The sequence below is a fragment of the Centropristis striata genome, chromosome 10 (genome assembly GCF_030273125.1).
Source record: "Centropristis striata isolate RG_2023a ecotype Rhode Island chromosome 10, C.striata_1.0, whole genome shotgun sequence".
In the NCBI taxonomy this organism is placed as follows: domain Eukaryota; kingdom Metazoa; phylum Chordata; class Actinopteri; order Perciformes; family Serranidae; genus Centropristis; species Centropristis striata.
The window spans coordinates 238,335-257,822 of record NC_081526.1 but is presented as its reverse complement, the minus strand read 5'-3'; the positions used below and the strand labels follow the sequence as shown (position 1 = coordinate 257,822).

The window sequence follows — 19,488 nt, the reverse complement described above, 5'->3', positions numbered from 1 at the left end:
ATTTTTTACATTTTTTTACATGGTTTTAGTTTTGCGTAAAAGTCTATTAAAGCTCCCCAAACGTCCAGAAGCTGCGATCATTAACCCTTTGAGGTCTTCCGCTGTTATCTCCGTTAAAACATCTGTTAAAATATTCACCAGGACATGTTGGTGTCAGTGTTTTCAGCGTTACCTCTCCTTTATGTCCTGATCATTCATTATTTACTTTGACTTACTTGAGCAAAATTTTTAACCCAAAAGAAACAAAGGAAATCTGATCTTGAAATTATGTTTCGATACACAGAATTTTAAATGTTGCAAATATGAATACAGATTGCAAATATAACATACAACAGGTAAAATGAGGATAATATCTAGTTCTATATTTTATACTAAATATATTTGAAAATATCTCTGGTTTTACTTGGCTGAATATCATTTTTTTTTAAAAATCTGGTATGTAGTTTGAAGCCAGGAGTTTGGGGCTATTTTGTCCGTTTCTGAATCATTTTCATTCTGCCTGAATATAAAACACATCTAAAACAATGTTTACCACGTCGGTTTCTTTTTATTACCAACACAACCTCACATTAGTGACCTGATGATCATTTTTCCACTTTGACTTACTGGATCAACAATTTGAACACAAAAAACACATTAAAAAAACGTCATATTTTTTAAAATGTTTTTCTTTTACTTATAAAATGCTTAATGAATAATTTTAAATCTTGTAAATGTAAACACATGTTGCGCATTAGAGGTAAAATAAGGTTAACATCTGTTTCTGTATTTTTTTGCTGAATGTATTTGACCTTATTGCCGGTTTTACTTGATATATTATCATCAAACAGAAAGTGACGTCATGGAGTTTTAAGGTTTTTATGTTGTGATGTCATGAAGTCATGTCATTGATCATGTTGATTGATTGGTGACTCCAGAGGGTTAAACAGCTGCCACAGTAATTAGAGTAAACCATGTCTGATTAAAGCGAGGCGTAAAACATCCGGAACAACCAGTGCAGCAATAATAATAATAATAATAATAATAATAATAATGATATCATTATGATATTTTCCTGGTTGCTGTCTTTTGATCATGACGGTTGTTTCTCTCTGCTGTGGACTCGCTGAGGTCGAGTCTCTCTTTTACCAGACAAATATGATCTTTTATATAAAGGATTTTTTTAAAAGAGGCTTTTAGTAGCAGGACTTCCATCTATTTATTGAAAATACACTGAGCAAGTTTTATTTACAGTGATACCTTTATTCATATATCATATGTAGAGAAGCTGAGAAAGCCAGTTAAAGTTCAGTCATTGGAGCTTTTTACAGTGTGCCATTTATGTTTTAGACCATTTTTAAAATGTGAATTTTCTTTGTACTAAACTATTACTATTTTTAATTTACATGATGTTGATGTTTGTATAGTTGATCATTTATGTATTTCATTATTTTCTGCTTTTTTTTGTGTGTATGAAAAGTGAAAGAAAATGGTACATTTCCATATAAACATATATCTTTTGTTTGTATTTTGGGTTCCTGCCAGCTTTATACTTATAATAAAAAATAAAAAAAGGAAAGAAAAATCTGACTGATTTGCCAAACTTGTGTAGAGAAAAAAGGATGTAAGGACGGACTGGAAGATGCTGAACAGAGACAATCTGTTTAGAAATTATAGGATGTTGACAAATTTAAATCAAAATCTCCTGGACTTTAGAGGTTTAAACTGATTTAAGACTTGAATGGTGTGGGACAGTACACTGTAAAAAAATGTCTGTAGATTTTATGGTGAAAAACTGCTAAACCATGACAGTAAAATACGTAAAATGATAAATGAGTCAATTCAGTTTCAGTAACAATGAAACACTGTAAATGTAAATATCAGCTAAAACAGGATTTTTACAGGTTTTGTTTTTGACTCCACTGTAAAATACACTGTAATATGTATCTAATGTAATATATATACAAGCCATCACTGTAATTTTTGCATTTATCTATTGTAAAAAGAAATACTTTTTCTAACTGTTAAATGTACTGAACATCATATCTCTAACAGAAATATACTCTAATATTTAATGGTAAAATCTTTAATTTATGCAGCATTTATGAAGTATTTTCTTGTCAATTATATGGTAGAACAGTGTTTATAAAATACGGAATAAAATGGCAATCTTAAACGTGAAATCACCAGTGCTAATATCTTTTTACCGTAATATTACAAAAAGTTCTACTGTATTTATTACGGTAAAGTTCTGGCAACTATGGCTGCTGGTTTTTTACCGTAAAAACAACCTCTTTTTTTAAAAGTGTATGTTTGTTATATGTATATCTTTTTTCTCCAAAGTTCTCTCCATGAGATTGGAGCTCTCGGCGCCCAGCAGCACCTGATCTCGGCGGGAGAAGAAGAAGATGGCCATCCACGCCGAGGGACTCGTGGCTATCGTGATCTTCTACGTCCTGATTCTGTTCGTGGGGATCTGGGCCGCCTGGAAGAACAAAAACACCGGCGTTGGCACGGGAGACCAGAGCGAGAGGATCATGGTCGGGGGGCGGGACATCGGACTGTTCGTTGGCGGATTCACCATGACCGGTGAGCTGGTTCACTATTACTTCTGTTGACAGGTGGTGTATTGGTAGGTGTTGGTGGTGTATTGGTAGGTGTTGGTGTTGTGTTGGTGGTGTATTGGTAAGTGTTGGTGGTGTATTGGTAGGTGTTGGTGGTGTATTGGTAAGTGTTGGTGGTGTATTGGTAGGTGTTGGTGTTTTATTGGTAGGTGTTGGTGTTGTATTGGTAGGTGTTGGTGGTGTATTGGTAGGTGTTGGTGTTGTATTGGTAGGTGTTGGTGGTGTATTTGTAGGTGTTGGTGGTGTATTAGTAGGTGTTGGTGGTGTATTGGCAGGTGTTGGTGGTGTACTGGCAGGTGTTGGTGGTGTATTGGTAGGTGTTGGTGGTGCATTGGTAGGTGTTGGTGGTGTATTGGTAGGTGTTGGTGGTGCATTGGTAGGTGTTGGTGGTGTATTGGTAGGTGTTGGTGGTGTATTGGTAGGTGTTGGTGGTGTCTTTTTCCAGGTGTTGTATTGGTAGGTGTTTATTTCCAGGTGGTGTATTGGTAGGTGTTGGTGGTGTACTGGTAGGTGTCTTTTCGAGGTTGTGTATTGGTAGGTGTCTTTTTCCAGGTGTTGGTGTTGTATTGGTAGGTGTCTTTTTCCAGGTGGTGTATTGGTAGGTGTTGGTGGTGTATTGGTAGATGTTGGTGTGGTATTGGTAGGTGTTGGTGTTTTATTGGTAGGTGTTGGTTGTGTATTGGTAGGTGTCTTTTTCCAGGTGGTGTATTGGTAGGTGTTGGTGTTGTCTTGGTAAGTGTATTTTTCCAGGTGGTGTATTGGTAGGTGTTGAGTGCTAAGTAAGATGGCGCCAGTGTGTGTGGCTGCCCGTCTGCTGCTCCTGCAATGTTTGGTGTTTTTGTTGTTTCTGACCATCGGCACTAAACAGATTGAGTCTCTGCTGGTGTATGATCGTTATGCCATTTTGTCTCTCCGGCAAAATGTCAAAGATCCTGGTGTGTTTGTTCGCAATGGACAAAATACTTTGCCCCCGCTCCTTGCGGGGATTCCGCCTCACCTGTTCCGGGCTTCGGCCTTACCTGTACGGCGTAAGCGTCGCCGTCGCCGCGGCAGACGCGGAGGTCGGCTGGTGAAGCTGAGGCTCCAGCTGACGCACTCTTCGTCCATTTCCCGGACAGGACTTGGATTATTCTCTCGTTTTGCTGTGCCCCGGCGCTTCTTGGATCCCATTGACGCCTGCCTGGTACCTGTCATCGGCTCATCTGAGGGGCCCCGGCCCCACCGCCTCTGCCCCCTCCGGCTCTCTCAGCGCGGGATAAACCACCGGCTCCTGAGGACGCTGCCTCGGGCTCCCCGATCCACCGGGCCACAAGCCCCGCCGGCTCCCACCAGGATCGGCTTGGTGAACGCCAGATCTCTGGCGAACAAAACTTTCATCCTGAGGGATTTCTTTAGCTCCCGTGGCCTGGATTTCCTCTGTGTGACGGAGACCTGGATCGGTACCGGTGAGTGCAGCGCTCTTGTCGAACTTTTACCTGCTGGCTGTTCATTCTTTAACTCCCCGCGGACATCAGGTCGTGGAGGAGGAACGGCGACTGTTTACAAAAATACCTTTAAATGTAAACAGCGCACCATCTCAACGTCATTTTCCAGCTTTGAGGTGTCTTTATTTGAGGTGGGTCGTTCCGATCCGGTGCTGTGCGCCGTCATCTACCGGCCCCCCAAATACAACAAGGACTTTGTGAATGACTTTTCTGGTTTCCTGGCTGAGATTATGCCGAAATATGACTGTGCCCTTTTCCTTGGGGATTTTAATATTCACGTGTGCTGTCCTGAAAAGCCGCTGGTGAAGGATTTCCTGAGCCTTATTGACTCTTTTAATTTGGTGCAGTGTGTGTCTGGTCCCACACATGAGCATGGACACACTTTAGACCTCGTCCTTTCTCATGGTTTATCTGTGTCTAACTTGGAGATCTGTGACGATGTGTTTTCTGACCATTTGCCTGTACTGTTTGAAGTCGCTTTTTCCTGTGCTGAATTTAAATCCGGCGCTCTTGTTCAGAAACGTCGGATTTTTAACTCTTGCACTGCCGGTCATTTCTCTGTGGCTTTGACCAGCTCTGTGTGCCTCCTGTCTCTGCTGACACTGAGGAGCTCAGCTCTTGGTTTCACTCCTCCTGCAGGACCATACTGGACTCTGTGGCTCCATTAAAAACTGTGCAGCCTAAAGCTAAACCTGAGCCCTGGTTTAACGACAGAACCCGTGAAGCTAGGCGGGAGTGCCGCAGAGCTGAACGGAAGTGGAAGAAGGACAAGCTGCAGGTTTCCTTCCATATCCTTAAAGACTGTTGGCGCCGCTACCAGAGCACCGTTAAAGAGACTAAAAGACAATACCTGGCAAACATCATTGAGACCAACCACCACAACCCACGTGTGTTATTCAAAACCATTGACTCTGTTCTTAATGCTCCACAGCCTGTCAGCTTGGAGACATCTCCTGAAATGTGTAATAACTTCCTGCACTTTTTTATTGACAAAGTTGCTACTGCTAGGGCCCTCATCTCTGCTCCTACTGACCCCTCAGTCACTGCTCCTTGTTCTGCAGCTTTTGATGGTTTTGAGCCAGTGTCTCTGTCTTTTTTAGAGGACCTGGTTGGCCATATTAAGCCATCAGGTTCTCCCTGTGATGCTGTCTCCCCTCGTTTCTTTAAAGAGGTTTTCCCCAGTATAGGGCAGTCTGTATTAAATGTCATTAACAGTAGTCTGTCTACTGGTCTTGTTCCTCAAGGTTTTAAACATGCAGTGGTGCAGCCCCTACTTAAGAAGCCTGGCCTAGATCGCAGCGTGCTGGCCAATTTTAGGCCTATCTCCAAGCTGCCCTTTATCTCTAAGGTCTTGGAGAAGGTCGTATATGTTCAGCTACAGTCTTTTCTCGATGTACATGGTGTCCTGGAGGTGTTTCAATCTGGTTTTAAAACTATGCATAGCACAGAGTCAGCTCTACTCAGAGTTTTTAACGACATCCTCCTGGCTAATGACTCCGGTGACCATGTAATTCTTGTTCTGTTGGACCTGACTGCAGCGTTTGACACCGTGGACCATAGCACCCTAGTGGCTCGGTTACGCCACCTAGTGGGCATCGGTGGCACTGCGCTAGAGTGGTTCAAGTCATATCTGACTGACAGAAGTTTAAGTGTAAGCCTTGGTACCTCGGAGTCCAGCCCCGCTCCACTGCTGTATGGGGTTCCACAGGGGTCGATTTTAGGGCCCCTGCTTTTTTCTTTGTATTTACTGCCTTTGGGCTCCATCTTGAGAAAGCACGGCATCCCTTTCCATTGCTACGCTGACGACAGTCAGATATATGTGCCACTTAAGAAAAAAGATGCTTTCTCCCTCACACCGCTCCTGTCATGTCTCAAAGACATCAAGGCCTGGATGGCCTTGAACTTTTTAAATTTTAATGAGAAGAAAACAGAAGTGATAGTGTTTGGCCCTAGTGGCTCTTGTGTGACCCCTCCTTTTGACTTGGGCCCTCTGGCAGATTTTATAAGACCAACTGTGTCAAATTTAGGTTTTAAGATGGACAGTGATTTTAAATTAGATCGTCAGATTAGTGCTGTTGTGAGGTCAAGCTTTTTCCACATCAGGCAGCTGGCTAAGGTGAAGCCTTTCCTTAAGCACAAGCACTTTGAAACGGTAATCCACGCCTTCGTTACATCTCGGCTGGATTACTGTAACTCACTGTACCTTGGAGTCAGCCAGTCCTCCCTCGCACGGCTCCAGTTAGTGCAAAACGCGGCTGCTCGCCTCTTAACTGGAGTTCGTAAGAAGGAGCACATAACTCCCATCCTGGCCTCCCTCCACTGGCTGCCTGTGCATTTTAGAGTCCATTTTAAGATTCTTTTATTTGTTTTTAAATCTTTAAATGGTCTCGCCCCACTGTACCTCTCTGAGCTCCTCCACCCCTACGCTCCTGCTCGGTGCCTCAGGTCAGCTGATCTGCTGCTCCTGGAGGTACCGAGGTCAAAACGGAAGCTCAGAGGGGACAGATCTTTCTCTGTTGCAGCCCCCAAACTATGGAATGAGCTGCCTTTGCACATCAAACAAGCCTCCTCACTGTCCATTTTTAAAAGTCATCTTAAAACCTATTTTTATTCCTTGGCTTTTAACCACGCATGAGACTTTGCTCTTGTTTTTAGTGTTTTATGGTTTGCTTTTATTTATTGTTTTTTAAATTGTCTTTTAAAAAGCAATAAATCTATTTATTTTAGTGTTTATTTCCTGTTTTATTTATTTTATTGTCTCTTGTTCTGTTTGTTTATGTACAGCACTTTGTTGCGGCTGTTGTTGCTTTAAAGTGCTTTACAAATAAAGTTGAGTTGAGTTGAGTTGAGTGTTGGTGTTGTATTGGTAGGTGTCTTTTTCCAGGTGGTGTATTGGTAGGTGTCTTTTTCCAGGTGTTGGTGTTGTATTGGTAGGTGTCTTTTTCCAGGTGGTGTATTGGTAGGTGTTGGTGGTGTATTGGTAGATGTTGGTGTGGTATTGGTAGGTGTTGGTGTTTTATTGGTAGGTGTTGGTGGTGTATTGGTAGGTGTTGGTGTTGTATTGGTAGGTGTTGGTGGTGTCTTTTTCCAGGTGGTGTATTGGTAGGTGTCTTTTTCCAGGTGGTGTATCGGTAGGTGTTGGTGGTGTACTGGTAGGTGTCTTTTCCAGGTGGTATATTGGTAGGTGTTGATGGTGTATTGGTAGGTGTTGGTGGTGTATTGGTAGGTATCTTTTCTAGGTGGTTTATTGGTAGGTGTTGGTGGTGTATTGGTAGGTGTCTTTTTCCAGGTGGTGTATTGGTAGGTGTTGGTGTTGTCTTGGTAAGTGTCTTTTTCCAGGTGGTGTATTGGTAGGTGTTGGTGTTGTATTGGTAGGTGTCTTTTTCCAGGTGGTGTATTGGTAGGTGTTGGTGGTGTATTGGTAGGTGTCTTTTTCCAGGTGTTGGTGTTGTATTGGTAGGTGTCTTTTTCCAGGTGGTGTATTGGTAGGTGTTGGTGGTGTATTGGTAGATGTTGGTGTGGTATTGGTAGGTGTTGGTGTTTTATTGGTAGGTGTTGGTGGTGTATTGGTAGGTGTTGGTGGTGTATTGGTAGGTGTTGGTGGTGTGTTTTTCCAGGTGGTGTATTGGTAGGTGTCTTTTTCCAGGTGGTGTATTGGTAGGTGTTGGTGGTGTACTGGTAGGTGTCTTTTCCAGGTGGTATATTGGTAGGTGTTGGTGGTGTATTGGTAGGTATCTTTTCTAGGTGGTTTATTGGTAGGTGTCTTTTTCCAAGTGGTGTATTGGTAGGTGTTGGTGGTGTGTTTTTCCAGGTGGTGTATTGGTAGGTGTCTTTTTCCAGGTGGTGTATTGGTAGGTGTTAGTGGTGTACTGGTAGGTGTCTTTTCCAGGTGGTATATTGGTAGGTGTTGATGGTGTATTGGTACCTCCTTCCTTCTTTCTCTGTGTTTTACCAACTGAACTGGTGATTTGTGTCTTGTTTCTTGTATGTAAATGTAAATGTGGTTGTAGCTACGTGGGTGGGTGGAGGCTACATCAACGGGACAGCGGAGTACGTGTACCTGCCTGACTACGGCCTGGCCTGGGCTCAGGCTCCCTTCGGTTACGCTCTCAGCCTGGTCGTCGGTAAGAACCATCACACCTTTCTTAACTACACCGTACAGAGCAAGCATGGAGTGTGATCAGTAAAGTGTCAAAAGAACAATGGTAATAATATTATATGTCATAATATATAAGTAAGAAGGCAGGATTCACTGCAAACACTTTTAATTACCATAAATCAGAGAATAGCATAAAAACTTTAACTTTTACTGTCATTAACAGTAGAAAACACACAGTTTCAGACTGGCTTCATGACGATCACCCTGTTTGTCTAAATCATCAGGTGGCCTTTTCTTCGCCAAGCCCATGCGTTCCCGTGGTTACGTCACCATGTTGGATCCCTTCCAGCAGCTGTACGGGAAGAGGATGGGCGGCCTGCTCTTCATCCCCGCCCTCATGGGGGAGATCTTCTGGTCTGCAGCCATCCTCTCGGCCCTGGGTGGGTAACTACTGGACAGGAGGCTGAGATAGTAACACCTCCATGTTAACTACTGGACAGGAGGCTGAGACAGTAACACCTCCATGTTAACTACTGGACAGGAGGCTGAGATAGTAACACCTCCATGTTAACTACTGGACACGAGGCTGAGATAGTAACACCTCCATGTTAACTACTGGACAGGAGTCTGAGATAGTAACACCTCCATGTTAACTACTGGACAGGAGGCTGAGATAGTAACACCTCCATGTTAACTACTGGACAGGAGGCTGAGATAGTAACACCTCCATGTTAACTACTGGACAGGAGGCTGAGATAGTAACACCTCCATGTTAACTACTGGACAGGAGGCTGAGAGAGTAACACCTCCATGTTAACTACTGGACAGGAGGCTGAGATAGTAACACCTCCATGTTAACTACTGGACACGAGGCTGAGATAGTAACACCTCCATGTTAACTACTGGACACGAGGCTGAGATAGTAACACCTCCATGTTAACTACTGGACAGGAGGCTGAGAGAGTAACACCTCCATGTTAACTACTGGACAGGAGGCTGAGACAGTAACACCTCCATGTTAACTACTGGACAGGAGGCTGAGATAGTAACACCTCCATGTTAACTACTGGACACGAGGCTGAGATAGTAACACCTCCATGTTAACTACTGGACACGAGGCTGAGATAGTAACACCTCCATGTTAACTACTGGACACAAGGCTGAGATAGTAACACCTCCATGTTAACTACTGGACAGGAGGCTGAGATAGTAACACCTCCATGTTAACTACTGGACAGGAGGCTGAGATAGTAACACCTCCATGTTAACTACTGGACAGGAGGCTGAGAGAGTAACACCTCCATGTTAACTACTGGACAGGAGGCTGAGACAGTAACACCTCCATGTTAACTACTGGACACGAGGCTGAGATAGTAACACCTCCATGTTAACTACTGGACACGAGGCTGAGATAGTAACACCTCCATGTTAACTACTGCACAACCTCACCTATATGACCTGATTATTATCATTTTAATTTTGACTTACTGGATCAACATTTTGAACGCACAAAAAATACACAAAAACACACCTAACACAGAAACACACCAAGAACACACAAATACACACAAAAAAACACACAAAAACACACCAAAAACACACAAAACACACCAAAAATACACACAAAATTACAAAAACACACATAAGAAAGCCTTTTTTTACAAAAACAACCACATATAAAAACCCACTTAAAACCCACAAAAACACACCGAAAACACATACATTTTTAAAAACAAAAACCACCCAAAAAATGACAAAAAACACACAAAAAACACAGAAAGAACACACACACACAAAAATTGACAAAAATCACACAAAAAACACACCGAAAACACAAACAAAAACCACATAACTTTTTTTTTTTTTAAACACACAAAAAACACACATAAAACACACATAGAAAAAAAAACACACAAAAACACACACAAAAATTGACAAAAATCACACAAAAAACATTAAAGACAAAATACTACATTAAAAATGCTGAATGCAAACTGCAAAATTTGAAAACCTACAAAAACTTACACCTGGTCAAGATGTTTTTACCTTTGCTGAAAAAGAGTTGAGCATTAAATTGGACATGGAAACTTGTGGAAAAGCCAAAACTTTAGAGTTCGGCTGACAGCAGGAAACATGCTGCTGAACGTTTCTACATTGTGACGTCATGAAGCAGTTTTGCTCCGGAGCTTGAATGTAAAGTGATGAAGTGAACTGTTGTTGACAGGAGCCACCCTGAGCGTCATCGTGGACATAAACATCAACATGTCGGTGGTGATCTCGGCCCTGATCGCCATCTTCTACACTCTGGTTGGAGGACTCTACTCCGTCGCCTACACAGACGTGGTCCAGCTCTTCTGTATCTTCGTGGGCTTGGTGAGTTTCACACTGATAAAAATGCGTCTCTAAAACCAGATAAAAGAGTAAATCTGAGGGAAATGATCTTGCTGCATGGACAGATAATTTACCTTGACAAGATTTCTCAAATTAAGATTATTTACTGTCATGGTTTAGCAGTTTTTCACCGTAAAATCTACAGACATTTTTTACAGTGTATATAACAATAATCCTACGTGCTGTGTGTAGTGGATCAGCGTGCCTGCTGCCCTCTCCAATCCGGCCGTGACAGACATCAGCATCACAGCCAAGGAGGTGATCTACCAGACGCCCTGGCTGGGCAAGATCGACCCCGAGGACAAATGGCTCTGGGCCGACAACTTCTGTCTGCTGGTGAGAGTTTTTAATCTGAACATTCATTAAAAGAAAGTTCATACCAGTGTGTGTTAGTGTTAGTGGAGGTCAGGCTGACTGTGTGTTGTTTGCTGTGTGTATTTACTGGTTTGCTGTGTGTATTTACTGGTTTGGTGTTTCTGTTTCTAGATGTTGGGGGGGATTCCCTGGCAGGTCTATTTTCAACGGGTTCTTTCTGCCTCTTCAGCTACCTACGCCCAGGTCCTCTCCTTCCTCGCCGCCTTCGGCTGCTTGGTCATGGCCGTCCCCTCGGTCCTCATAGGAGCTATAGGGGCCTCCACAGGTAAATACACACACACACACACACACACTAAGAGCTATAGGGGCCTCCACAGGTAAATACACACATACTAAGAGCTGTTTGGGGCCTCAGCACTCACTTCATGTTAGTTTCTTTTTTAGCGATGCTTTCAAAGTGTACCAGAATTCAAACCTGCTTCTTCAGAACATGTAGAAGTTGATTGTAAAATGGTTTGGTACATAAAATGTAAGGAAGACAAAGAAGAGCTCTTGCTATATGTATTTATTCTAGTAGCAGTTATGTGTAGCTGTGAATACAAAGGACCTAAAACCTTTTTCTAAAGCATAAATTAAGATTATTGTCACCAGTAAAGGCCAGTATCCATTGCACTACAAAAACCAGCTGACAAAATATCCATCCATCCATCCATTCTCGTCCGCTTATCCGGGGCCGGGTTGCGGGGGCAGCAGGCTAAGCAGGGCATTCCAGGCTCCCCTCCACAACGTCCAGCTCCTCCTGGGGGACCCCGAGGCGTTCCCAGGCCAGGAGAGAGATATAATCCCTCCACCGTGTTCTGGGTCTTCCCCGGGGCCTCCTACCAGTTGGACCTGGAACTCCTCTAATGGGAGGCGCCCGGGAGGATCCTTACCAGATGCCCAAACCACCTCAGCTGACTCCTTTAGAGGAGAAGGAGCAGCGGCTCTACTCCGAGCTCCCTCTGGATGTCGGAGCTCCTCCCCCTATCTCTAAGGCTGAGCCCAGCCACCCTACAGAGGAAGCTCATTTCAGCCGCTTGTATCCAAGATCTCGTTCTTTGGGTCGCTACCCAAAGCTCATGACCATAGGTGAGGGTTGGAACGTAGATGGAGCGGTAAATCGAGAGCTTTGCCTTCAGGCTCAGCTCCTTCTTCACCACGACGGTCCGCTACAACGACCACATCACTGCTGACGCTGCACCAAACCGCCTGTCCATCTCACGCTCCGTTCTACCCTCACTGCTGAACAAGACCCCCAGATACTGGAACTCCTTCTCTAGAGGCAGTACCTGTCTCCACCCAGAGTGGGCAGTACCTGTCTCCACCCAGAGGGGAGCAGTACCTCTCTCCACCCAGAGTGGGCAGTACCTGTCTCCACCCAGAGGGGCAGTACCTCTCTCCACCCAGAGTGGGCAGTACCTGTCTCCACCCAGAGGGGGCAGTACCTGTCTCCACCCAGAGGGGGCAGTACCTCTCTCCACCCAGAGGGAGCAGTCCACCGTTTTCACCCAGAGAACCATGGCCTCAGACTTGGAGGTGCTGACTCTCATCCCAATAGAGAGAGTCCAGCCTCTCTCCAGGAGTTTGGTTCAGAGCCCAGGCTATGCGTGGAGGTGAGCCTAACTTTTTCTAGCTGGTAACGCTCCACCTCCTGCACAAGCTGGGGCTCCTTCCCCGCCAGCGAGGTGACGTTCCACGTCGCCAGAGCTGCTGGAGCCGAGGGTCAGGGGTCAGGGGTCAGGGGTCAGGGGTCAGAAGCCCAGGTACCCTCCTTCACCTGCTGCCCGACTCTTTACACACCCGACCCCTATGTTTCTTCGGGCTGAGCCCGGCCACCAGACTCTCGCCTGCGTGTTCCCCTCCCGGGTCTGGCTCCAGGAGTACCCGTGCCGGGGAGGTACTCAATCTTTTGTGTTCCCGCATCATAAGGGTCCTTGAATGGCTCTTCGTCTGGCCCCTCCCCTGGGACCACTTTGCCTTGGGAGACCAGGAGCTGCTGTCTTGACAACACAGCTCCCAGGATCACTGGAGCACACAAACCCTCCACCGCGTTAAGGTGGCGATTCTTGGAGGAGACTGACAAAATATAAGAAATAAATAATTAGAATTAACCAAATACGTGCTTGAAACAAGTCAAATTATCTGCCAGTGCAGTAAGTTAATGTTTCTTTGTAAGAATTCTTTAAATAAGTAAAAATATCTAGAAACTGGAAAAACCAATGATGTCTGGAAATAAATACAAATATTCTAATTTTGAGCATGTGTGGCTTGAAAAGCCCGACTGTAGTAACATTAAAATTAGCCAGAAATACATGAAATGAGCATCTTTTGGTGATAGCAAATTGATGAAAAAAGACACAAATTGACCAAAAAAAGACAAATTGACCCAAAAATAAAGACATAAAATGACCAAAAAAGAAAGTAAAATGCTTTTGAAATAACATTTAAACTACATGCAACTAAAACTCTCAACTGGAACCAATATTTTAGGTAAAAACTCACCATATTCAACAGTTGAATAGATTGAAAAGCATGAAAAAGCTCACAATGTCAATCCTAAAAACAAGTCTTTACACAATAAGATAATTAAATAAGCACATAATAATAATTCTAATAATTAAATAAGCACATAAAGCTATGGCCAGTAGGTAAATTATATTCAAAACAATATAAGATACTATTGCTAGACGTAAGAAGAAAATACTTGGTCAGCTTCATGTTTTTTGCAGTGTGAGTATTAAGGTAAATAGATTTATGTTATTTACATCTAGATTAGATGCCTGCAAATGATAAAAAATGATCAAACTGCAATGACACAATATTTCTATTCTACACACACCGTTGTGTCTGGATTGCAGCTGTTCTATCACACACTGATCCATGAATGATATGCACACACACACACACACACACACACACACACACACACTAGTGATTAAGCGGTTAATGAAAGATCACAGGACAATGGAAACATCCAGGAATCTGATCTTTTATTCAAACAGGAAGCTGTGATCAAAGGAAACATGAAGCCTTGGTGGGGTGTTCGGAGCCCAGCAGCTTTATTTATTTTCAGATGATACAGTATGTGGAGGGTAAACAACATCAGATGGAAGCTGTCTCCAGGAGAGAGTCATCAGCCCATTGACTGAATATTACATCTGAAGACGAGCTAATTAATCCGCTCCGTCTGAAGCTGTTTCATGTAGAACCGCTCTGCTTGTGAATATCCAGACAGACTGTTTCCCTTCGGAGGATGAAGAGAAGGATGGAAACGTAGAGGAGAGATAGAAATATGTCAATGGGTTTAAGAGAGAACAAGAGAGGAGGCCTGATAGATGTTTTTAAAGGTCAGAAGGAGGAACAGACTCTCCATCAGCCTCAGATGGACGTTGGATTCACAGCAGATTTCTGTATGCTAACATGTTAAACAGTGACAGTTCTCATGCTAAACTTCATGCTGCAGCTCCTAAAGATCTGCATGTCAGCACGCTGGAGTTGATTACCTTTTTCAGTGTTTCCTCCCTGAAGAAACACAGTTTTTCTGTCTATTTGGTGCATTTCTCACATCACTATTTACATTTACACAACAGTTAATACATTTCTCAAAACAATTAGTACAAACTACAACAAAACCTAGTTAATAACCTGTAAAGCGTGTCACTGTCTCAGAATGGATCAAAGCTCATTCCTCTACAGCAAATATTCATGCCAATGAAAGAGTCATCAAGATAAAAAGTCCTGACACCATGTTGATGAACCAGTTAGTCAAATGATCTATCTATCTATCTATCTATCTATCTATCTATCTATCTATCTATCTATCTATCTATCTATCTATCTATCTATCTATCTATCTATCCATCCATCCATCCATCCATCCATCCATCCATCCATCCATCTATCTAGATAGTTAAATGGTCTCTCTCTCCGTCCATTCGTCCGTCTATCATTATGACAGTTTACTCTGTAAATGTTTCCAATGATGAAAAATCAGATCTCGGTGATTCTACCTGAAAATGCTTCAGACAGACTTTATACTATTTACAGCCATTTGAAAACTACAGTAAAGTTTCACATTACTGTATTTAGTGAGGTAACTGAGTACAACACACTGAATATGGATGCTTCATAGTTTTACTGCACATGCTCTTTGCAATTCTAATTTGTTGACAGCATTGTGCATTCACAAGTTAATTTTGACTGACATGACATAAGCAATGATGATGTTATAAAACAGCAGAGAGTTATATGAAAGCACTTGATGAATGTCCAAAAGCATTTGTAACTTGTTATAAGGAGAGAAACTGCTACTATGATGACCTCAATGACTAAATGTTGTGCAGGTTGAACTAACTGTTGTGTAAATGTTAATAGTGATGTGAGAAATGCACCAAAGAGACTGAGGAAAACTGTAATATGCCCTCATCAATGCAAACATCTATAATTCATCAGCTCAAAATGTCTCATTAAAATCAATGGCTTCCCCCAAACATGAATCATTTTTAATGAAATGATTATTAATAACATTTACAATTAAAATGCAATTAAACTACATGATGTATTGTTCAACACTGGCTCATATTTTACATTTGGACCAATGATCCAACAGGCGTATTAACCATACATTGATGGACGTCATATTTTCATCCATCCATTATTTCTGGTTTTCTTTTTACAGCATGTATTTTTCACCAACAGCACAGCATTACATTGATAACCCCTGCTGTATTTCAGCACACAGACTTTTGTTTCTCAGCAACTAAAACAGGTGTATCCACAGGGAGCTTTATAATAAGGTCTCAGAGTCTGAAAAGCAGAGGGATTACTGGAGAAATTGTATTGATCCCCAAATGTAATCAGTCCATTTAAATTCCACAAGTCAGCCAGGAAGTTAATTGTGTTATTCCAAGTTCAGAGGGAGAAATAATATGCCTTGATAATTCTTTTGACATTTGCATCTTTTCACTGCAGAAAGTCAGCTCTTAAAAACAAGAAAAATGTACAAAAATGAGGTGTATTTTGCTTAAAAATAGCAAAATTATCTGCCAATGGAACAAGGAAATTTATCTTGTCAAGACTTTCCAAAACCAGTAAAAATATCTAATCTCAATGAACCACAAATACCTTAGAATTAGTGTATTCTAACTAAAAACAAGTGACTTTTTCTTGATTCTAATGAAATACACATATTTTCTCAATATGTTGAAAAATATTCTTGAATTAATAATCAGTAAATGCTAGAGCCATCATCTTGACATAATGATATGATAGGCATTATATTTATAGAAACCAGCAAAGTCACTAAAAACTAGTCAACTTTTCTTCAGACAGATACAAAGATTTTTATCTGTGAATCGTGAAATCTTTATATCAAACAAGTGAAACAGTCTAAAATAAAAACTGCTGACTAAGAAGAACTATCTTATCAGACTAAAATAAGCAGATATCCCCTTGATCTGAGCTATTTACTCTGACTTAGATTTCAGTTTTTGCAGTGTTACATCATTTTTTACCATGTCTCCTGTTTTCTCTTCCAGACTGGAACCAGACCAGTTATGGGCCCATCCCTCCGAAGGACAAGGACCAGTCGGACATGATCCTCCCCATCGTGCTGCAGCATCTCTGCCCTCCCTACGTCTCCTTCTTCGGTCTGGGAGCGGTGTCGGCTGCCGTCATGTCCTCAGCCGACTCATCCATTCTCTCAGCCAGCTCCATGTTCGCCAGAAACATCTATCAGCTCGCTTTCCGCCAGTCGGTAAGAGTGCCTCCAATCATACAGACACACATCTTCACAGTTTCAGCCAGCGGTTACAAGCATCAGTCAAATAATCCATAAATCGATTCTAGTTTCGTCCCAGTGGCTTCTGGTTTGTCAGATGATTGTACTGGTGCACAAACAAAACAAGAACCCAAGCATTCAAACAGAAAAGGTCAGATTCAAAAGAACTGAAACATGGAATTCTTTCAAAAATCAAGAATAGACATTAGAGATTATGAATTAATTGCATACTGACATGAAATATGTACCCAGCCATGCTAGCAGCATGCTAGTAGCACGGCTCCAGGGATGACTGTTGGCCGGTCAGCTGCAATATCTAAAATAAACTAATGGATGGATTGACCTTTGGCAGAGACACTGTGGGAGCGTGTCTATGTTCCCCTCTTTGTATGAGACTGGGGAACATAGGACCGTTTTTCCTATGTGTCCTATGTTCCCCGGTCTGTTACTTTTTCCACCATTACTGCCAAATTCCATGGGAAATAGCCCAAGAGAGAAAGAAAGACAGCCCTGTGTGGGATTTATTGACAAGTATCACAAAACAGATACAATATTCAAGATACACAAACCAGATCCTTGATTCGAACAGCAACTGCACAGTTTTCCTATTTCTGTTACTATTATACATAATGTTGGTGTGTCAGGTCTCTTGCTGTCCTGTTATTGTTCCAAATGGTGCAGTGGGATTTCCTAAATCAGAGCTTCTCATATGTTAATCAAGCAGGAGTTTCCTGTAAAGAGACTGAGACTGATTTCTGTGTTGGTTAAACCATATGTGAGGCATTTTTAAACTGCTATATGTCTGATATTTTAACACATCTCCAAATTAATACACAACAAACTCTCTCGTCATACCGTTACCTTACATAATGTTTTCAATCTGATCTTCTTCACATGTTGTGTTTTCCTCTTCGCTCTCTTTCTCTTTCTCTCCTCCAGGCTTCAGATTCTGAGATTGTTTGGGTGATGCGCTGCACCATCTTTATATTTGGAGCTCTTGCCACTGCTATGGCGTTGTTAACAGGATCCGTGTACGGCCTGTGGTACCTGAGCTCTGACTTGGTGTACGTCATCATCTTTCCCCAACTTCTCAGCGTGCTGTTCGTCAAAGGCACCAACACCTACGGCTCCGTGGCGGCCTATATCTTTGGTCTTCTGCTGCGCATTGGAGGAGGGGAGCCCTACCTCAAACTGCCTCCCTTCATCTACTACCCCGGTTGGGTGACCCAGGAGAGGACCCACCATCTCACTGGGGATGTTGAGTACTTCATCCAGCAGAGGTTCCCATTCAAGACTATGTCCATGCTGGCGTCCTTCTTCGCAAATGTGTTCTTTTCATACCTGACAAAATACCTATTTGAAAGTGGTATGCTGTCACATAAGTACGACTTCCTCGATGCTGTGGTGTCCAAGCATAGCAAAGAGATCATGGACAAAGCCACGCTAGTGAGCAACCATGACAACATCATTCTTTCGGAGATGGCGCCGGTAAGGCAGGCCATTGGAGCGTCACTCACTGGGACATTCATCAATACTGAGGTTCTCAGTGATGACGGGGCGTCCAGTCCAGAGGCTTTTCACAATGAAAACTAGGCAACAAAGGCACAAAGAAAGTTGGAACCAAGGAATTTGAAGAAGAAGGAATTATCTAAAGGCATCGACGTTCTTCAGGAAACTTGCTACTGCCGCCGCACTGGAAGCCAAACCAACAGAAATCTGCTGTGGCTTCCGAGTGACTCCACAAGTTTGTTTTATGCTGATGACATGGTGCCTCCTTCTTTTTTAAGATCCCTTGAGTTGACTGTCAATCAGCCGTGTCAAACATACCACACTGGAAAAAAAAGGTGTTTAGTCTAAAAACCAGATCAAACAGTAAATCTGAGGGAAATGATCTGCTGCATGGACAGATAATTTACCTTGACAAGATTTCTTAAATTAAGATGATTAAATCTAGAGAGAAGCATGTTGAACACTTAAAATAAGAAATTAACTCTTGAAACAAGATCAATTATTTAACACTTCTAAACCTAAAGTTTATTTTTATCTTGGAATCTTCTAGATTTAATATTCATAATTCAAGAAATCTTGTCAAGGCAAATTATTTGTCCATGCAGCAAGATCATTTCCCTCAGATTTACTGTTTTATCTTGGTTTTAGACACACCTTTTTTGCAGTGCACACTCCTTCTTTTTTTAATCATGACTGTGAATCTACAACCACTACAACCATATTCATTGAAGTGCTTCGACAGCGATTGGAGGGACGTTCAGGGGGAACAAAGATTGACTGCAGTGGACACCTGCAAGTGTTTGCTGTAGGTAAAGAGAATAGTGCAATATCTAAGCAAGGAACTGGATCCAGTGTGTCTGTGTGCGTGTGAGAGAGTTGACAACAAAGCAGTGAATGCTCCAGAAACGTTTTTATGTTTTAAGTTTGCGTAGGGTAAATGTATTAATAGAGCAATAATATTTGTAGGGTCTATGTTGTTTGGATAGATACACTGTACTGTACGTTTGTAAGTTATTGTCATTGTTTTTAACTTGAAAACCAATAGATATTTCTTATTTACGTTACGGGCATACTCGTTAGTTCGAGTGTTGATTTAAGAACCACATGCCACCGTGATATTACCAAACCCTTGACATGTATAACTGAAGGTTTATATTGGATGATTCTGCAGATTACATTCACTTTTATCTCTGTTTTGGTCTCCACCAACTCCTGAGGTAAAAATCTGGGTTTTTAGCTGCTACAGTAGTGTACAGTAGGTTTACCAGA

At 42.3% G+C, this 19,488-nt stretch overlaps 1 protein-coding gene across 1 annotated transcript; it reads left to right on the top strand.

The window, feature by feature from the left end:
* The first annotated feature begins 8,104 nt into the window (after nt 1-8,104).
* On the top strand, nt 8,105-18,536 carry LOC131978778 (high-affinity choline transporter 1-like). The gene is made up of 7 exons (XM_059342539.1): nt 8,105-8,211; nt 8,471-8,626; nt 10,411-10,559; nt 10,770-10,913; nt 11,064-11,217; nt 16,469-16,686; nt 17,650-18,536. The coding sequence occupies exons 2-7, from the start codon at nt 8,494-8,496 to the stop codon at nt 18,301-18,303; spliced, it is 1,452 nt and encodes a 483-aa protein (XP_059198522.1). The 5' UTR covers nt 8,105-8,211; nt 8,471-8,493; the 3' UTR covers nt 18,304-18,536.
* Nucleotides 18,537-19,488: the final 952 nt, after the last annotated feature.

Excerpts from the sequence above, each read along its gene's own strand:
- LOC131978778 (XM_059342539.1), top strand. The coding sequence starts at position 8,494 with ATGCGTTCCCGTGGTTACGTCACCATGTTGGATCCCTTCCAGCAGCTG. Across the intron at positions 10,560-10,769 it reads TCTGTATCTTCGTGGGCTTG|TGGATCAGCGTGCCTGCTGC; the intron begins GTGAGTTTCACA and ends TGCTGTGTGTAG. Across the intron at positions 16,687-17,649 it reads AGCTCGCTTTCCGCCAGTCG|GCTTCAGATTCTGAGATTGT; the intron begins GTAAGAGTGCCT and ends TCTCTCCTCCAG.